Source organism: Choloepus didactylus, chromosome 2 (genome assembly GCF_015220235.1).
Source record: "Choloepus didactylus isolate mChoDid1 chromosome 2, mChoDid1.pri, whole genome shotgun sequence".
Classification (NCBI taxonomy): Eukaryota; Metazoa; Chordata; class Mammalia; order Pilosa; family Megalonychidae; genus Choloepus; species Choloepus didactylus.
The window spans coordinates 227,337,337-227,352,582 of NC_051308.1; the positions used below are offsets into that span (position 1 = coordinate 227,337,337).

Genomic DNA, 15,246 nt, shown 5'->3' on the forward strand with positions numbered 1-15,246 from the left:
CACAGGTGCTGGGTAGGTGAGGGCAGAGCTGATGGAGGGGGCTAAACTGAGGGAGAAATGGGCTTCGTTATGTCTGCAGAAGAGGGTGATCAAGGGCTGAACTTTGAGCTTGGGGGATCTGCAGGGCATCCAAGTGGACTTGTTGAGTAGGGGGCATGGGCTGGAGTTCAGAGCAGAGCTGCAGGCTCATGGGTGGGAGTTGAAACTACAGGGTAGAAGAGATTGCTCAGGGAGAGAAGCCTGGGACAGCCCTAAAAGATTCCAACCTTCTAACAGGAGTTGCAGCAGGGGGTGCTGGAAAAGGAGCAATCAGGGATACAAGAGGAAAACCGGGAGAGTGTGGGACTTGTTGCTGAGAGCCGGGAAGGTTGGGGTTGGGAAGTATCTCCTGGACTGGCCACCTGGGGGTCCTGGGTGACCCCGAGGACAGTGGTCTTTGTGGAGAGGTAGGGCTGGAAGCCCCACTGGATTGGACTGAAGAGAGAATTTGGGGAGAAAGGCTGCATTGCCTGGCAACTTTGGGGAGTTTTGCTGTGAAGGAAAGCAGGGCAGAAGACAGAGGGTGATGTGGGGTCACAGAAAGTGTTATCAAGGTGAACTTAGGGGGAAGAGTTTTGCTGGAGTTAGATTTGGAGAGGGCTGAGCTACAAAGAAAACACTGTGGAAACTGCTAGTTGTCCATGGAAATCTATCCCTCCATTTTCCATTGTGATATACAGAGGTTTAAGTTGGCATGTGGCCTCTTTCATGGCTTGATGAGGCCATGTCACTAAATTCTTTCCAATGGAATGCACACGGGAGCAATCGGTGCTACTTCCTCCTACCTGGCTCAATGCCTTACTGCTGTCTTGGATCATTTCTCTTCCCTTTCCTGCAGGTGAGAGCACAGACATGCCTGCCACCCAGCTCTGCTCATGCCAATGAGCAGCACGGAAGGTGACAAAACAGTAAGACGGAAGGAACCGGGTCCCTGAGTCTCCAAGTGCACCCGAGCTACCCCTGCCAGCCTGGACTGCTCCCCCCGGACTGGCACATGAGAGAGAAGGACACTTCTGTTCTGGAGGCCACCAAACACCGAGTCTTTTTGTTACAGCAGCTTCACTTTCACCTCCAACAATACACGCTCAACAAACGGTGGCAAACATCAGTCCCACTCTAATGGCCAGGTAACACTCTCTCAGGTGTCTGGATCACACGGAAAGCCTTTGAAAAGAAGACGCCGCTCCACAGATGTGAGGGAGTCTCTAATGAGGAGCGGCAGGACACCCTTTGGGCACAGTGACAGGGCCCTCCCCCCGAGCCTGCATTTGAGGCGCTCACCTGCTTGGTTGGTGGTGATGTTCACAGAGGCGAACTGGGGTGAGAAGGGGCTCTGGTCGGTGACGCCATTCACGGCCTGGATCTCGAAGGTGTATTGGGTGTGGGCCAGCAGGTCACTGATGTAGACGCGTGGCTCCGTCAGGCCCAGCTGGCGTGGCGCATACTGCACGTTGTCCCCACAGCGGGTGCAAGCCCCTCGGCCCGAGCCGCAGCTCTTGCAGATGATGTTGTAGACGAGGTCCTCACGGCCTCCTGAGTCACGGGGAGGGGTCCATTCTAGCATGAGGGAGGTTTCGTTGACACTGGAGATCACTGCCTGGGGCGCAGAGGGGATGGCTGGGGAGGGGAGGGCGCTGGTCAGTGGGGGCTGTGCGGACACGGTTCCCCAAGAGACAGTTCTGTGCCCACTGCCTTGGCTCCAGCCCAGGCCTCACGAAAGGCTTCTTCCAAATCCTTTCTTCTCTCCACCCACTGGGAAGATGTTTTCGAGAATATAGCTCTCATCCCGCAGCACCTCCGCCTAAACCTTCCCCGGGACCCTCATCAATTCAGTGTCTGTTACTGGGGATGGTCTTCAGGCATTTGAGATTATACCTACCCAACATCCATTTTCCCCTTCTTCCTTATAACAGAACCTGACTTTATTCAGGGTGGCAATGTGTCCAGCTAGAAGACAACATGTCCCGGCCTCTCTGTGACTAACTGCTGGCCACTGAGATATAGCAGAAAATTGTGGGCTGGGACTGATTCCTAAAAGAGAGAGAGATAGCTGCAGCATGCTACTTTCTCTCTTCTCCCTTTCCTCCTTTTTACTGCCTAGAATGTGGATATGATGGTTGGAGCTTCAGCAACTATAATGACCTTAAGGCTAGAAACCACATGCCATGGATGGCATGGCAGAAAGAAAGGACCAGGTTCCAGAGAACTTCATGGAGTATCCAGCCATCCCAGCACTGCCTACCTTTAGGTGCCTTTTATGTGAAAGAGTAAACCCTTATAGTAAAGCCACTGGGGTGAGTTCTCCGTTCCTTGCAGCTGAATGCCATTTCTCACTAAAACAGGGGTTGTAACATTGCCCTCTTGGTCACCCCTTTCTTAGAGAACCTTGGCCTGTGAGGCAGCCTTTTCTGCCACAGATACCACCTGGGGGTTAGGTTCATTGTGGACTCTTCTCCTGCCAAGCCTCCAAACCCCTCTGTCTCTTTGTGAATCAAGACCTTGGCTTTATCCTCCTTGTGACTTAGCAGAAGGGGCAAGGAGCCAGATGCCAGCTCCACAGTGCCTGCCAGTTGGCAGCATGACCAGCCCTAAGGATGATCCTTTTCTGACCAGTTTTCCATTTCCCCTCCCACCAGGTAACCGGCTGCTCCTCATTCAGAAAAGGCTGGCTCTCGTTGGACAGCTGCCCGGCCCCAGCTCTGAGCTCTACTGCAGGTAGACACGGGATGTGCTGAGGCCAAGTAGGACGCCAGGACCTACTTGTGCAGGGCATGTCCAGAGGGTCCAGATCGGCTCTGTAGTAGCCATTGCGGCAGACGCAGTTGGTGGCCCCCTCCGAAGTGGTCCGGCTGTTGATGGGACAGTGGGTACAGGCCTCGTCCCCTTGGTTGGCCTTGAAGGTTCCAGATGGGCAACCTGGAAAGAAGACAAGGGGAGTCATCGAGGGGCAGAAGGACCACACAGCCTTATGGGGGATGTGCAGCCTCGCGGGGGGCATGTGGTGCCAATGCTGGGAAATCCCATCTCCTGAAGCTCTTAGGGTCTCCAATCTCTGACGTGGCAGTCCTGGCTATGCCCAGAAGGTACCAGGCTACCTGGTTTCCTGTCCCTGAAGCTGTGGGTTCAGCTGGGGCCCCAGCAATCCTTCCTCACTGACCCCACGATCAATCAAGAGAGCATCTGAAGAGGTCTGGGGTGGTGCCTGCAGGTCCCAATCTTGCTTACTAAGGGTTGGCTGTGCCTTGATTCTTGTAACTAGATTCCTGGGCTCCATAGGATTGAGATGATTAAATCTTAGACCAGTCCTAGCACAGAGCAGAGCATTTAGAGGGGCAATGTGGTAGTGGCTCTGGAATCAGGCAGACCTGGTTTGGGTCCCTGCTCAGCCATTTCCTATCTGTGCAGCACCAGACAATTGGTTTAACCCCTCTGAGACTTGGTTTCCTTATTTGTAAAATTACGATTCTATGACCCATTTCTGCAGAGCCATTGTGAGTATTTGGTGTAACTGTGTAAGCCTCATAGCACGAGTCCTTGCACAGAATAGGCACCCAGGGTGGGCCGATGTGACAGTTGATGTTTAATTAGTTCATTAAAATAAAGGGGGCCTGCGGTACCAAGGCCAGCCTGAGGAGGGCAGTGTTTGCACTCTGCCTGCATTCAGCAACGGGTTCTCCCAATCCATGGAGCTGTGACCTTCTTCCCCACTCTAGGGGGACACTGGGGATTTGGAACCAGGCCCTGCATGTACCTGTGTAAGCATGTGTTAGAATTTACCCTCCCCCGGGCTGGGATTAGGAGGTCTGGGGTCTAGGCCCTGCCTCTCTCCCGGCCTCACTCATGACTGGGGCTCTTGATCCTATCTGCTGTGACGCCTGTGGGGACCGTGCGGGGGGTAAGTGAGAGGGTGGACAGGGAAGAGCTCTGCAGTGTGCAACTTCCTTCTCCTCGAGGTGAAACAGACCAAACCTTCGGCAGGCCAAGGGCTCTCACCTGGAGTACAGTCTACACCTGGGCACTGTGTCACCTTGGGCAAAAGACTCAACCTCTCTGAGAGTGAGCTTCCCTAATATATCTTCTGGCCCCAGTCTTCAAGGCTCATCCTCCAAGTTCAAGTCTTAGCAAACCTTCCTGCCCAACCCCCCAACCAGCTCCAGCCTCAGAGACCCTGCCTCCTCGGTGTGTATACACTTGGGCTCAGAGTCCTCTCCTCCCTGGCAATCATTATTCAAGCTGAGGGTCTCCTGGCCATGCTCAGTTCTCCCAGGATTGAGCCACATCTGATTCACAACTGCATCCCTCGTGCCTAGCACAGAAAACTGGCACTCAGCAGGCGCTCCATAAATACTTCTAGAAGCTGCCTACTGAAGCGGAAAGAGCATGGGCTTTGGAGATCAGGCAAGTAGAAGGGCCCTGAACACTATGGTTAGCAAGCAGGCTGCCTGACAAGTCCCAGCTCCACCTCATGAACCAGTGTGACCTCAGGCAAGTCATTTAAACAGTTTCCTTATCTGTAAAATGGGGACAACAAGTATCTACCTCATAGAGTTGTTGCAAGGATTATGTTGATTAACTTAGGTAAAATGCTTGGGACAATTCCTAGCAGTGTTATCTAGTTTAAATACCAATCTGCTGGGGAATCTTGGAGAAGAACCAGCTCCAGCTCAGCCCTTAGGGAGCTACCAGGCGAGGGGGAAGATGGGACTTTGACACAACCAGCCACACTTCAGCAACGCCCATGAGGACGTCAAGGAGTACCTTGGGGAGCTGGTATGACCTCCACCACAGATGGGTGACCAGGGCTCCAGAGCATAAATATGAAAATGGCTAACATTTATTGAGCACTTACTACGTATTGGTGCTAGTCTAGGCGTTTTACATGTTAACTCATCTAAGGCTCTACCCAGCCTGGGATGGAGATAATGTGATAAACTCCCATTTTCATATGGGGGAATCAAAGCATAGAGCATTGAAGCAACTTTCCAAGGAGGACGTGGGGCTTCCTGTGGCAGAGCTGGGATTTGGTCCCAGGCAGTCTGGCTCCAGGAGCCCCTTCCATGACCACCACACCTCACTGCCTGTGGGTAACTCACTTTGTGTCAATAATCCGTAAGTGTTGGGCAGGGATTGGCAGCTCCGGCTCTGGGCACCTGTCCGAGACCCTCTCCACTCTGCTGGGCTGGCCCTGGGGCCACTGAGCCCTCCTGCCCTCCCTCCCTCTCGCCCTCCCCTTAGGCATTAGCCTTTCCCTGCTGGTGGGAAGAGGGGGCAGCCCCACCACCTTGGCCCTACCCAGGGCTCCTGGGACAGTTATGACAGGCTGCAGCCCTGGCTCTGGTCAAATGGGCAACCTCTCTGAGCCTCAGTTTCCTCCTCAGTTTCCTCCTCAGTAGAATGGGGGCAGGGGGCTCCTGTGAGGCTCCTAATGGATCTCTGAGGGTTTTGGCCCCGAGACCAGGATCCTCCGGCTCCTGCTCTAGTGAGAACTTGTCCAGCTCCGTGCTCCTCTTCCATCTGCTGGCGATTCCCTGGGCCCGGCAGGTGGGCAGCTGCTCACTCTCTCCTCCGTGCTGCTGTGCCAGCCCCTCCAGCTGCACCGCCTTACTGGCTGCCCAGTCAATTGATGAGTCATCAGTCAGCTGCAGTCAATTGACTGATGATCTGACAAACCAACCAGCCTCAAATAGCCTCACAGCAATCGTCAGGCCAGTGCCCGCTTGACCAGACAGCTAGGCCACCTAGCCAAGTTGACACATGAACCCAACCATCACACCCCCTCTCCACTCTCCAGGCCGCCTCTTCCAGGAGACTTCCCTCATTAGCTGGGCTGCCCAGCCGCCCCACAGCCCTTCCACGGGACATTGGGTCAGCACTGTGCTTACTAGAACCTGCCCTCCCCTGCCTGGGGAGGTGATGCCACTCTTCACCCAGTCGCCATTGGCATCTCCTCCTCCTGCACCTCCCATAGCCAGTCAATTACCAGGGCTCACCTCGGGGCAGGGGCCCAGCCAGGCTCCTCGGCCACCCTCCCGCATCTGCGGGAAGCCGCCAGAGCTCTTCCCTCCCACTCCTTGGCCCCTCATGGTCACCTGGCCCTCCCGTCCCCTCCAGAGCCAGCTTTCTGAAGCACAGACCTGCCCATGTCACTTACAAATCCACAGTGGCAGACAATTGGAAGTTACTCCGCCACGAAGAGGAATGAAGTTCTGATACATGCAACAAGATGATGGACCTGGAAACATTCTGCTCAGCGAAAGAGGCCAGTCGCAGACGGCCACAAATTGTTTGACTCGATTTATGTGAGATACCCAGAAGGCAAATCCATAGACACAGAAACTAGATTAGTGGCCGCCTTGGGTCAGGGGTGAGGTCCAGGAGCGATGCGGGGCAGGGGTGTGGCTGCTAATGGATGTGAGGTTTCTTTTGGGGGTGAGAAATGTTTTAAAATGGATTGTGGTAGTGGTTGCACAACTCTGTGGATATGCTAAAAACCGCTGAATTGTACACTTTAATAGATGCATTGTATGGCATATAAATTATATCTCAGTAAATCTATTTAAAAAATCTGCAATGTTTCCCATCACCAGCGGAAGTCCAAACTCCTCAGGGCCCCTGGGGGCTGGCACTTGCCCATCCCTCCAACCTTGGTGCCCACCACCCCACACCCCTGGCCTTTCCCATCCTGCCCTTGCTGTCTGAATGCCCTCCCTTCACCCCTTTCAGAATCAGCACGGGCACCACCTCTTCCAGGAAGTCTCCCCTAAGCCTCAGGCAGGGCCCAGGTGCCTGTCTGAATGACTTATTTATGAACTTATTTTCGTTACCCCATTTAGGTACCTGGTAGGGACTCAGTGGGTGATGGATGAATGAATAAGCAGCTCAACTTCCTTATCTGATGACGGAGGAAACTGAGGCCCAGAGAAGAAACAGACTTTGCAGTTTGGGAGCAGAGGCAGATTCTGAACCCAGGTTTGCCTGAGTGACCTGTGGTCCTGAGGGGTGAGCTGGAGCCTCAGCCCCATCAACTGCCTCTTCTCCCTGAGGTGAGGGGTCTGGAGCAGCTGCCCAGCCACAGAACACGACAGACCACGCTGCTCCCAGCTCCTCAGGGCAGGGCTTCCCAGCTCGTGCACCCCATCCTACCAACACCTGACTCTCAAGTGCAGAAGTGGGACGAAAACAAGGAGCCCGAAGACTCAGACTTTGGCGTCTGCACCTCTGACGGCTGTGTGGGATCAGACAGGTCTCCTCCCTTCTGAGACTCAGTCTCCTCATCCGGAAAAGGAGCTGATGAAACCTGCTTCGTAGAGATGACAGTAGGAGCCCCTGAATGGGACTCCCTGCTTCCACTCTTGCCTCCCCTCAAGCCTTTCCGCACCCAGTGGCTGTGACCTGTTTAAATGGTGCAGACCCACCACACCCTGCTTCAACTCACCAGCGGCTCCCCACTGCACTAGAAGGAATCCTAATGCCCAACCCTGGCTCGCCAGGCCTGTGAGGTCTGTCCTCACTTCCCCCTGCCCACTTCCTGCCACCCTTCCCTCATTCCCTGGGCTCCAGCCCATGGGGCCTCTTCCCAGCCCACCTGGTCAATGAGCTTGTCCTGCTGCACCCTCTGCCTGTCATGCTTTCCCTGCTCTCCCCATGGCTCGCTCCTTCACGTCCTTCAGGTCTAGTCTCTAGCAGAGCAGCGGGAACACAGTAGGTGCACAATGTGTACATGAATGAATACAATACCCTTTACTGGTATCCTGAGAATCACATGTGAACATATGCAAGAAAACACTCACCCAAGTAAATGTCAGCTTTGGGATACCACAATCATGATCTCGATTTCATTAGGTTGCCACTCGATCCTCAGACTCCCTCTCCACTTCCCTCACTTCAAGGACCTCCCTCCTCTGGCCCCAACCTGTCATTTCTCATTTGTTCTCTCCATGGGCCTTCCCAGGGGCCAGTCCATGAGGGTGACCAATCTGTCCCAGTTTTCTGGGCACAGCCCCAGTTTTAAAACTGGAGGCTTCGAGTCCTGGGAACTCACTTGGTCCCAGGCAAGCCACCCCTGCTGTCACCTCTTCAGAGCCAGCTGCAGATTCTCTCCTCGGCGTGCAGTTCCCTAGCTGTCTTTCAGGATTCCAGACTTGCACATATACAAATGCCCCCTCCCCTGTTTCCCCACCCCTCAGACTGGCAAATCAGATGTGTGCCCCCCACTCTCCTCTGGTGCCCACGGTATCCGACTCAGATCTCCACTGCAGCACACAAGATGCACGCTCCCGGTGCAGTGCTGTGCTGGTCAACCAGCTGTCTGAAAAAAACAAAACCCCAAATCCAGCCCTGATTTGTTGTGCTTGCCAATTTCTGCAGTGTAAATACTCCCACCAGGGTAAATTTCAAGCTACCAACAAGAAGTCACTGAATGCTGAGCTGGGAAGAGATGTGCACAACCGGTTCTTGCAAACTGAGCTGGTACAAACTGGCTCCAGCCTACCTCTGGACTCAAGCCATCCATGAATTATGCTGCACATGGTCGGTGCTTAGTCAATTCAGTCTGCTGAACGAAGGCAGGTCTATCTCCCTAACTGAAAAGTGAGCAATTTGAGGGCGGGGCAGTGAGTATGAATGGATAATATACAAAAGTGCTTAGAAGATAGAGCAAGTGCTATATTATTGCTAACTATTATTATTCATCTTGCATATAAGGAGAGTAATAATTCCCAATTATTATACGCTTTGCAGGTGCCAGGCCCCACACTAAGTGCTTTACATGGGTTCTCTCACTAAATCCACATGCCCACCTGCTGAGGTAGGTACCATTGGCATCCCCATTTTGCAGATGGGGAAACTGAGGCTCAGGGGTGTATGTGAAGTGATCACCTCCAGCAAGTAATTGGCAGAGCTTGAGTTTGATTCAGGCCTTTATGATTCCAAACACCTTGTCCCCAAGTACTACTGGATCCAAAAATTATCCAGTGGTTGAGTGTCAGGATTGGAGACCTTCTTGTCATGCCCACTGAGGAAATGGGGCTTGCTGGGTTATAAAATGAGTTGAAATATTAACTCATTTTATCTGTCTAGCAAATAAAAGATCAGTAATATCATTATCCCCCTTGTTCTGACAAGGAAACAGAGAGGTTAAGTAACTTGCCCATGGTCACACAGTTAGCAAGAGGCAGGACTGGGATTCAGCAAGGTTGGGCAAAGCCTGGCCCCGAGGCCTGGGACTCGGGGTCCAAAGCAGCCAGCACCTACCTTCTGCAGATGCCCAGAGCCCTTGGCCAGGCAATCCAGGGCAGGGCTGGCAGCCAGCCTGGGGGAGGGAGGATTGCAGGGGAACAGATTTTTTTCCCCACCTGCCCCATGGGCTTTGGGGATACGTGCTAATTGACCGAGTAGGCCTGAGTGAGGCCGAGGCAGGGCTCCATCTGGGCCTGGCACTGTGGGGTGTTAATTGGCACAGAGTGATCCTCAAAGCCTCCCTGGCTGGCCTGTTGCCTCTACTCTCCATTCTCCTCCCAGAGACTCCAACTGAATCCCAAAGATTGATGCCACAGCAGAGCCGGCCGCTTGGCCAGGCCCAGAGGGCTTCTCTGTCTTCCTGGGGGTCCTGTAGGCCAGAGGGCTCTGTCTGTAGCTCTGGGTAGAGGTGGGCATCAGAGAGCTTTGCTCACCATGGTCTAGCTCCCACTCCCAAGAACCTGAGCAGGAGGGCTGATGAAAGTGAACCTGGGCATGGGCTGCAGAGCTGACGGCTGGGGCTGAATCCCAGTCCTGCCTCTTGCTGACTGTGTGACCATGGGCAAGTTACTTACCCTCTCTGTTTCCTTGTTAGTACAAGGGGGTTAATAATATTACCGACCTTATATTTGTTAGACAGATAAAATGAGTTAATATAGGTAAAGCATTTGGAAGCGTGCCTGGCACATGTTAAATACTATACAGGTGTTTGCTATTATTATATTCATTCATTCTTGACCTATCACTTACTATATACTAAGCCCTGGGGATACGGAGATGAAGAAGACATGGTCCCTGCCTTCAGTAGTTCAGGTATACTAGGAGAGACGGTGAGTTGTGAATTTATTCAACAGGCATTTATTAAGCCCATGTTCTGTACCAGGCCCTGGGAAACACTGAAAGCCAAGGCCCTGGCCTGCCTGTGAGGAGGCCGCACCTGAGCAGGGAGGCTGAGACACCTTCTTTTAACCAGGCCTGACTGCTGGCCACCGGAGCGCAGGGGGTCAGGGCACGGGTTCCGGGTTCAGCATGCCAGGTTACAGCTGCAGCAGGCTCTCTTTCCTGCCTCGGGATCTCCAGGAAGTTCGAGGTTTGGGTTGGGTGAAAGGAGTTGGTGTGACACAGAGGAAAGAGCCCTCGGCCCAAAGTCGGGAGGCTGGGGACTTGGCTGCCTCTGGGGCCCCTTGCTCTGTGACCCTCGGCCCACTTCCTGCCTGCTCTGGGCCTCAGCTCTGTCAAAGGAAGGCGCTGGCTGGGACCATCTCTAGGGCCTCTTCCAGCCCTGGGCCCTGCATATGCTCCTTGAACTGAGGAAAAAGTGATTTGCATCTTTTCAGGGGCTTGTTCCTTGTGTGTGTTAGGCCCGGGCCTGTGGCAGTCTTGCGGCTGTTTGGGTAGGGTTTTGAGGTCTGCTGCTTGCAAAGTGGCTTTTGTGTTTTGCACGCTTCCTGCTTTTGCTGCCGAGGTTAACCCAGCGGAGTCGGTCCCCTGGGCTGGGCTGGGCAGGGTGCCCGAGCTGCTGTGCCGCTGCAGGCGGGCGGCCAGCTCCTGGCATGGGAGGAGAGCGCTTCCAATCACTGGGTGCCGCCGATGTGCGTGGCGCTGGGCCAGGAGCTTCCACGACCGTGACCTTGTCAGTCCTCATGCCCACCCTGTGCAGTGCTGTTTTCCCCATTTCAGAGATGAGGAAACTGAGGCTCAGAGAAAGGAAACCCCAATCCAAAGTCACCAGGGTCTTAGGGGTGGGGTTGTGTGCCCCCACTCTGAGGTCCCCAGCGCCCCACTGATGAAGGATTTGCCCCTTCCCTTCTCTTAACCCAGCCAGAACACCTCAGGGCCACCCCCTGCTGTGGTGACTCCCCATGGACCACCCAGGGGGTGTCAGTCATCCCTGCCTCCCCCGGCCTGCTCCACATGCCCGGGCTCCCCCTCCACCAGCTGGCAGGACCACAGAAGTCAGAAGGCAGCGGCAGAACCCTTTCCTGAGGGAGCCAGGGGCCTCCCCAGGCCAGCTCCACACCGGAGGTTCTGTCTGAGTCAATCCTCTGCTGAGGACCTTCAGGGACTCCCTTGTGTCCATGGAGGGTCCAACCCGCTTAGGCCCCCCCTCCACGTCCACCTGCCCACACTCTGCCATGTCTGGGCTCCTGTCCCAGTCGGCGGCTTCCAGCCTCGGGAACAGGCTATGCTCAGTCTCACCTCCCGGCCTCTGCTGGGGCAGTTCCTTCTGCCTGAAATGCTGTCCCAGCTCCAGCCGGGCCCAAGCCTTTTTGTCCATGGATCTCAGCTCCAGCCCAAATCGCCTTCTGGGCCTTCTCCTGGGACGCCATCCCCTGCCAGGGCTGGGTTCGGGGGCTCTCTGCTGTGCTCCCGAAGCACCCGGTACTTTACCTCTGGTGCTGCATGATTACACAGGGTTGTAAGTGCCTGCCTCCCCCATCAGGCGGGGACTCGGTGACAGCTAGCAACCTCCAGGACCGGCTGCCTCTCAGCTCCAGGGTCTGGCCAAGGGTGACAGACAGGAGGCCTCGGCAAGTGTTTGTGATCAATCGACTGACAGACTGAGGCCCAGAAAGGTAAAAATCTTGTGCTTAAGGTCAATGAGCTTGTGTGTGGACTGGAGATTTCATTCTGCACTTCTGGCGCCCCCCAAACCATATCAGAGCCCCTCTAGAACTCCAAACCCACCCTGGGAACAGGCTCTCAAGACATTCTCTTTTCCGTCTTCTTGGCATTTGGTTAACATCTGTATTTCCATCTGCCCCTGCCCCTACCCAATTGTGAGTGCCATGGGGGACACCACGGTGCCTGCCCTGTTCACTGCCTGGCACACAGCAGACACTCCATATCGGCCACTGAATGACAGACCAGAGGCCTGTAGGCCCTCAGCCCAGAACCTTCAGAACCCCCATGTTTCCTGATGTCATCTCCCCAGTTGTGTGTATGTGGAGGGGTGGGATGGGGTGGGGGGCTCACAGTCTCCTAGGGGAGCCAGATCGGGAACCCCACAACTGCAAAGGTGGGTAAGGGGCATCTCATGGCCCAGGCCTTCCAGTCCCCGAACTCCTTGTCTGCCCCCAGTCCTGCTCTGGTCTGCCTCCCCTTCACACCATCCCAGCTCCCCCACGGTGGGGGCTGAGAGCTCCCGCCCGCCCAGCAGGCAGCCCCATTCCTCCAATTTCCTCCCAATTAATCAAGCTCTGAACTTTTTAATTATCTGCCTGCAGGGGGACTCCCCACTCTGGTGAAGCAATTAAGGACATTTTCAAGTGCTGTGTGGCTGCCGACAGCGTTGACCAGGCCCTGGGGGAGGAGGGGGGTGGGGGGTGGGTAGGTGCTGGTGACAGGAATCCCCCAGACCACCGGGCTGCTGGGAGGTTGTCCTGGGGCCGAGCCCAGGCCATTCCAGAGATCTGGGGCCAGGCCGTCTGGGGGGAACCTGTATGTTGATTCAGTGGCCCTTTCCTTGCAGCTAAAATCTGGCTCCACAGATCCCAGACAGGTACCACGAGCCAGGCACTGGGCTAAGTGCTATACACTCTTGCTGCATCCTGACCTTGACCCTGGGAGTAGGAAATATAATTATCTCTATTTTACAGATGGGGAAACTGAGGCTCACAAACATTAGGCAACCCAAGAGACACAGCTGGGATCTGAAGCCAGCTCTGACTCCACCACCAGCCCCTTCATGCTGTTGTCTCTTAAAGGCCAGCATATGGTGTGCAAAAGTGACTGTGGAGCACCGAGGAGGGCGGGTGGCCTTGGGAAAGCCCCTGGAGGAGAGGCCACCTGAATCAGAGATGTGCCAAAGGACACAGCTGTCCGCATGCAGGGCCACTGGTGGGAGAGGGCGTTGCAGGCAGAGGAGGTACCCGTGCAGAGGCACAGAGGTGCAAACCAGTGTGGTCTATGTGGGGAGCGACAAATAGTTTGGGGTTACTGGAGCATGAAGCTCAAGGCCAGGAGAGGTGGGAGGCGAGGCCAGAGGGGAAGGTGGGGTCTGGGTCACTGAAAGTCAGTGTTACCTTTTCAATCTTCTGGTTCAAGGTCCTCAGAAAACATGACCCAGAAAGGGACAGTAACTTGCTTAAGGCCGCACGGCAAGTTAATGGCTGGAAGGGCTGGGGCTGCAGCTCAGGAGCCCTGAAGCCCGGATGCAGAGGGAAGAAGGCAGGGCAGAGGCGCAGTGGCCCCCTGGCTGGTTGCCTGGCTTTCGCCCGGACCCCTAACCACAGACTGCTCTCAACAAGGCAGCCAGAGGGACCCTGCAGAACAGAATCAGCTCACGTGGCTCCTCTGTTCAAAGCCTTCCAGCCACCCCCATGTTGGAGTCAAAACCAATAGCCTACAAAGCCCCCTTTGCCTCTCTGACCTCCCCACTAACCGCCACCTCTCTCATTCACCCCACGCCAACCACACTGGCCTCCTGCTGTCCCAGGGCCTTTGCACATGCCATTTGCTCTGCCTGGTTTAAGTCCTAGCTCATCTACTTCCTCTCCAAGCCTCATCTCCGGCATCTATAATCAGGGTCGATGACACATGCTGGGTCTTCCTCCCCAGGCTAACGTGGGGTTCCAGTGAAATGATGGGGATTAGACTGAGGCCCCCTGCCTGCAGCTGGAGGCTATCACTGCAATAGGGTTTGTAATGGTCCTCACTGGGTTCTTGAGGAAATGGGTGCTTTGATGTGCAGCGGGCTCCAAGCCCCCAGGCCCCAACCTGGATCGACACACCAGAGCCTCCCTGCCCGTAATCCTCAGGACTCACAGATGCCGGAAAAGCAGGTGTTAAATAATAGCTGCAATGTGCCCAAAGGGAGGCAGGATGTGTTCGGAAAGCTTGACACATCTGGCAGGGCCAGGTCCTGGGCCCCCGGCATATCTGGCTGCTGTATTGACAGGTGGCATCGTGGGTCACTAAGGAAGGGCTTGGCAAGCCCAGTCCTGGTGCCACCAGGAGGTGACGGGCCCCACGGAGCTGGGGAGCATCTCCCAAGCTGCCCACGGGCCACAGCCCCCCTCACTGGTCATGCCAAGGCCTTCCACTGTAATTTGGCGGCCGTGTTCTCAGAGAATTTAGGACCCGGAACCTGGGTCACCAGATTCCAAAGTCCCTGCATCATTCTGTCAGCACCGGCCATCCTGGGAAAGCCTCTCCCCTCTCTGGCTGTTGGGGGTAGGGCAGCTTTTTAGGGGTCACCTCAAATAGTACTTCCCCTTCTATGGGATCCAGAAGTGTGGTCACCACCTCCACCTGAGGGAGCCCCCTGGGCTGAGACCAGCCCCCTCCCTCCTCCCACCTGCCCTGAAAAATCCGTGGTCATTAATAAAAGCCACAATTAGCTGTCAGCGGAGTACATGTCTGGAATTTTTTACCTGCTCTGAGAACTCGGTTAAGGCAACAAACTCTGGACCCCCCGGGGGAAGCAGCTGCCATACACCTTTCGGGGGCCCCTTCGCCCAGCCCAGGGCTGGTGGGGGCCCGTGAACTTCCCCAGTGTGCGCTCTGCAGGTCTGGGCCTGCGTGGGGCAGTTCTTTCCAGGCCAGTGGAGAAAGTGACAGTGCAAGAGAGATCTCCTGGCAAAAGTTGTTTTGCTCAATCCAACAGGGAAAACAAGTCAATACAATTTCCACCCCCCTTCCCAGGCAGCCAGAGTCTTTTAGAATGCAAAGGACTTTAGAGGGAAATTAAGTTTGAGCGCTCCATCACATCATTTTACACTAGGGAAACTGAGGCCCAGGGAGGGGCAGTGGCCTTGTTTGTGGCAGATGGAAATGCATATGCTCCTTTTCGTGGTTCTGAATGGATCCCCTTGTTAGCTAAACCCAACCAGAATTTTGCCAATGTCCTAAAGACGTGAATCCAAAGCCCATGACCGTCTGTGACACGTGCCGCTGAGCCCTGACTATGTGCTGGGGGCTGGGAAAACAGTAGCAAAGGCGGTAGACGTGGCCCCTGCCCTCGTGGAG

At 55.0% G+C, this 15,246-nt stretch overlaps 1 protein-coding gene across 3 annotated transcripts in view; it reads right to left on the bottom strand.

The window, feature by feature from the left end:
* Positions 1 to 15,246, bottom strand: part of EPHB2 (EPH receptor B2) — a 179,870-nt gene that overhangs the window by 41,079 nt on the left and 123,545 nt on the right. For all 3 annotated transcript variants that reach the window (XM_037828236.1, XM_037828237.1, XM_037828235.1), the window contains exons 4-5: positions 2,800 to 2,955; positions 1,321 to 1,656 (exon numbers count right to left, since the gene is read on the bottom strand). In XM_037828236.1, the coding sequence (XP_037684164.1) occupies positions 1,321 to 1,656; positions 2,800 to 2,955 (492 nt within the window). The remainder of the gene's footprint in view (positions 1 to 1,320; positions 1,657 to 2,799; positions 2,956 to 15,246) is intronic.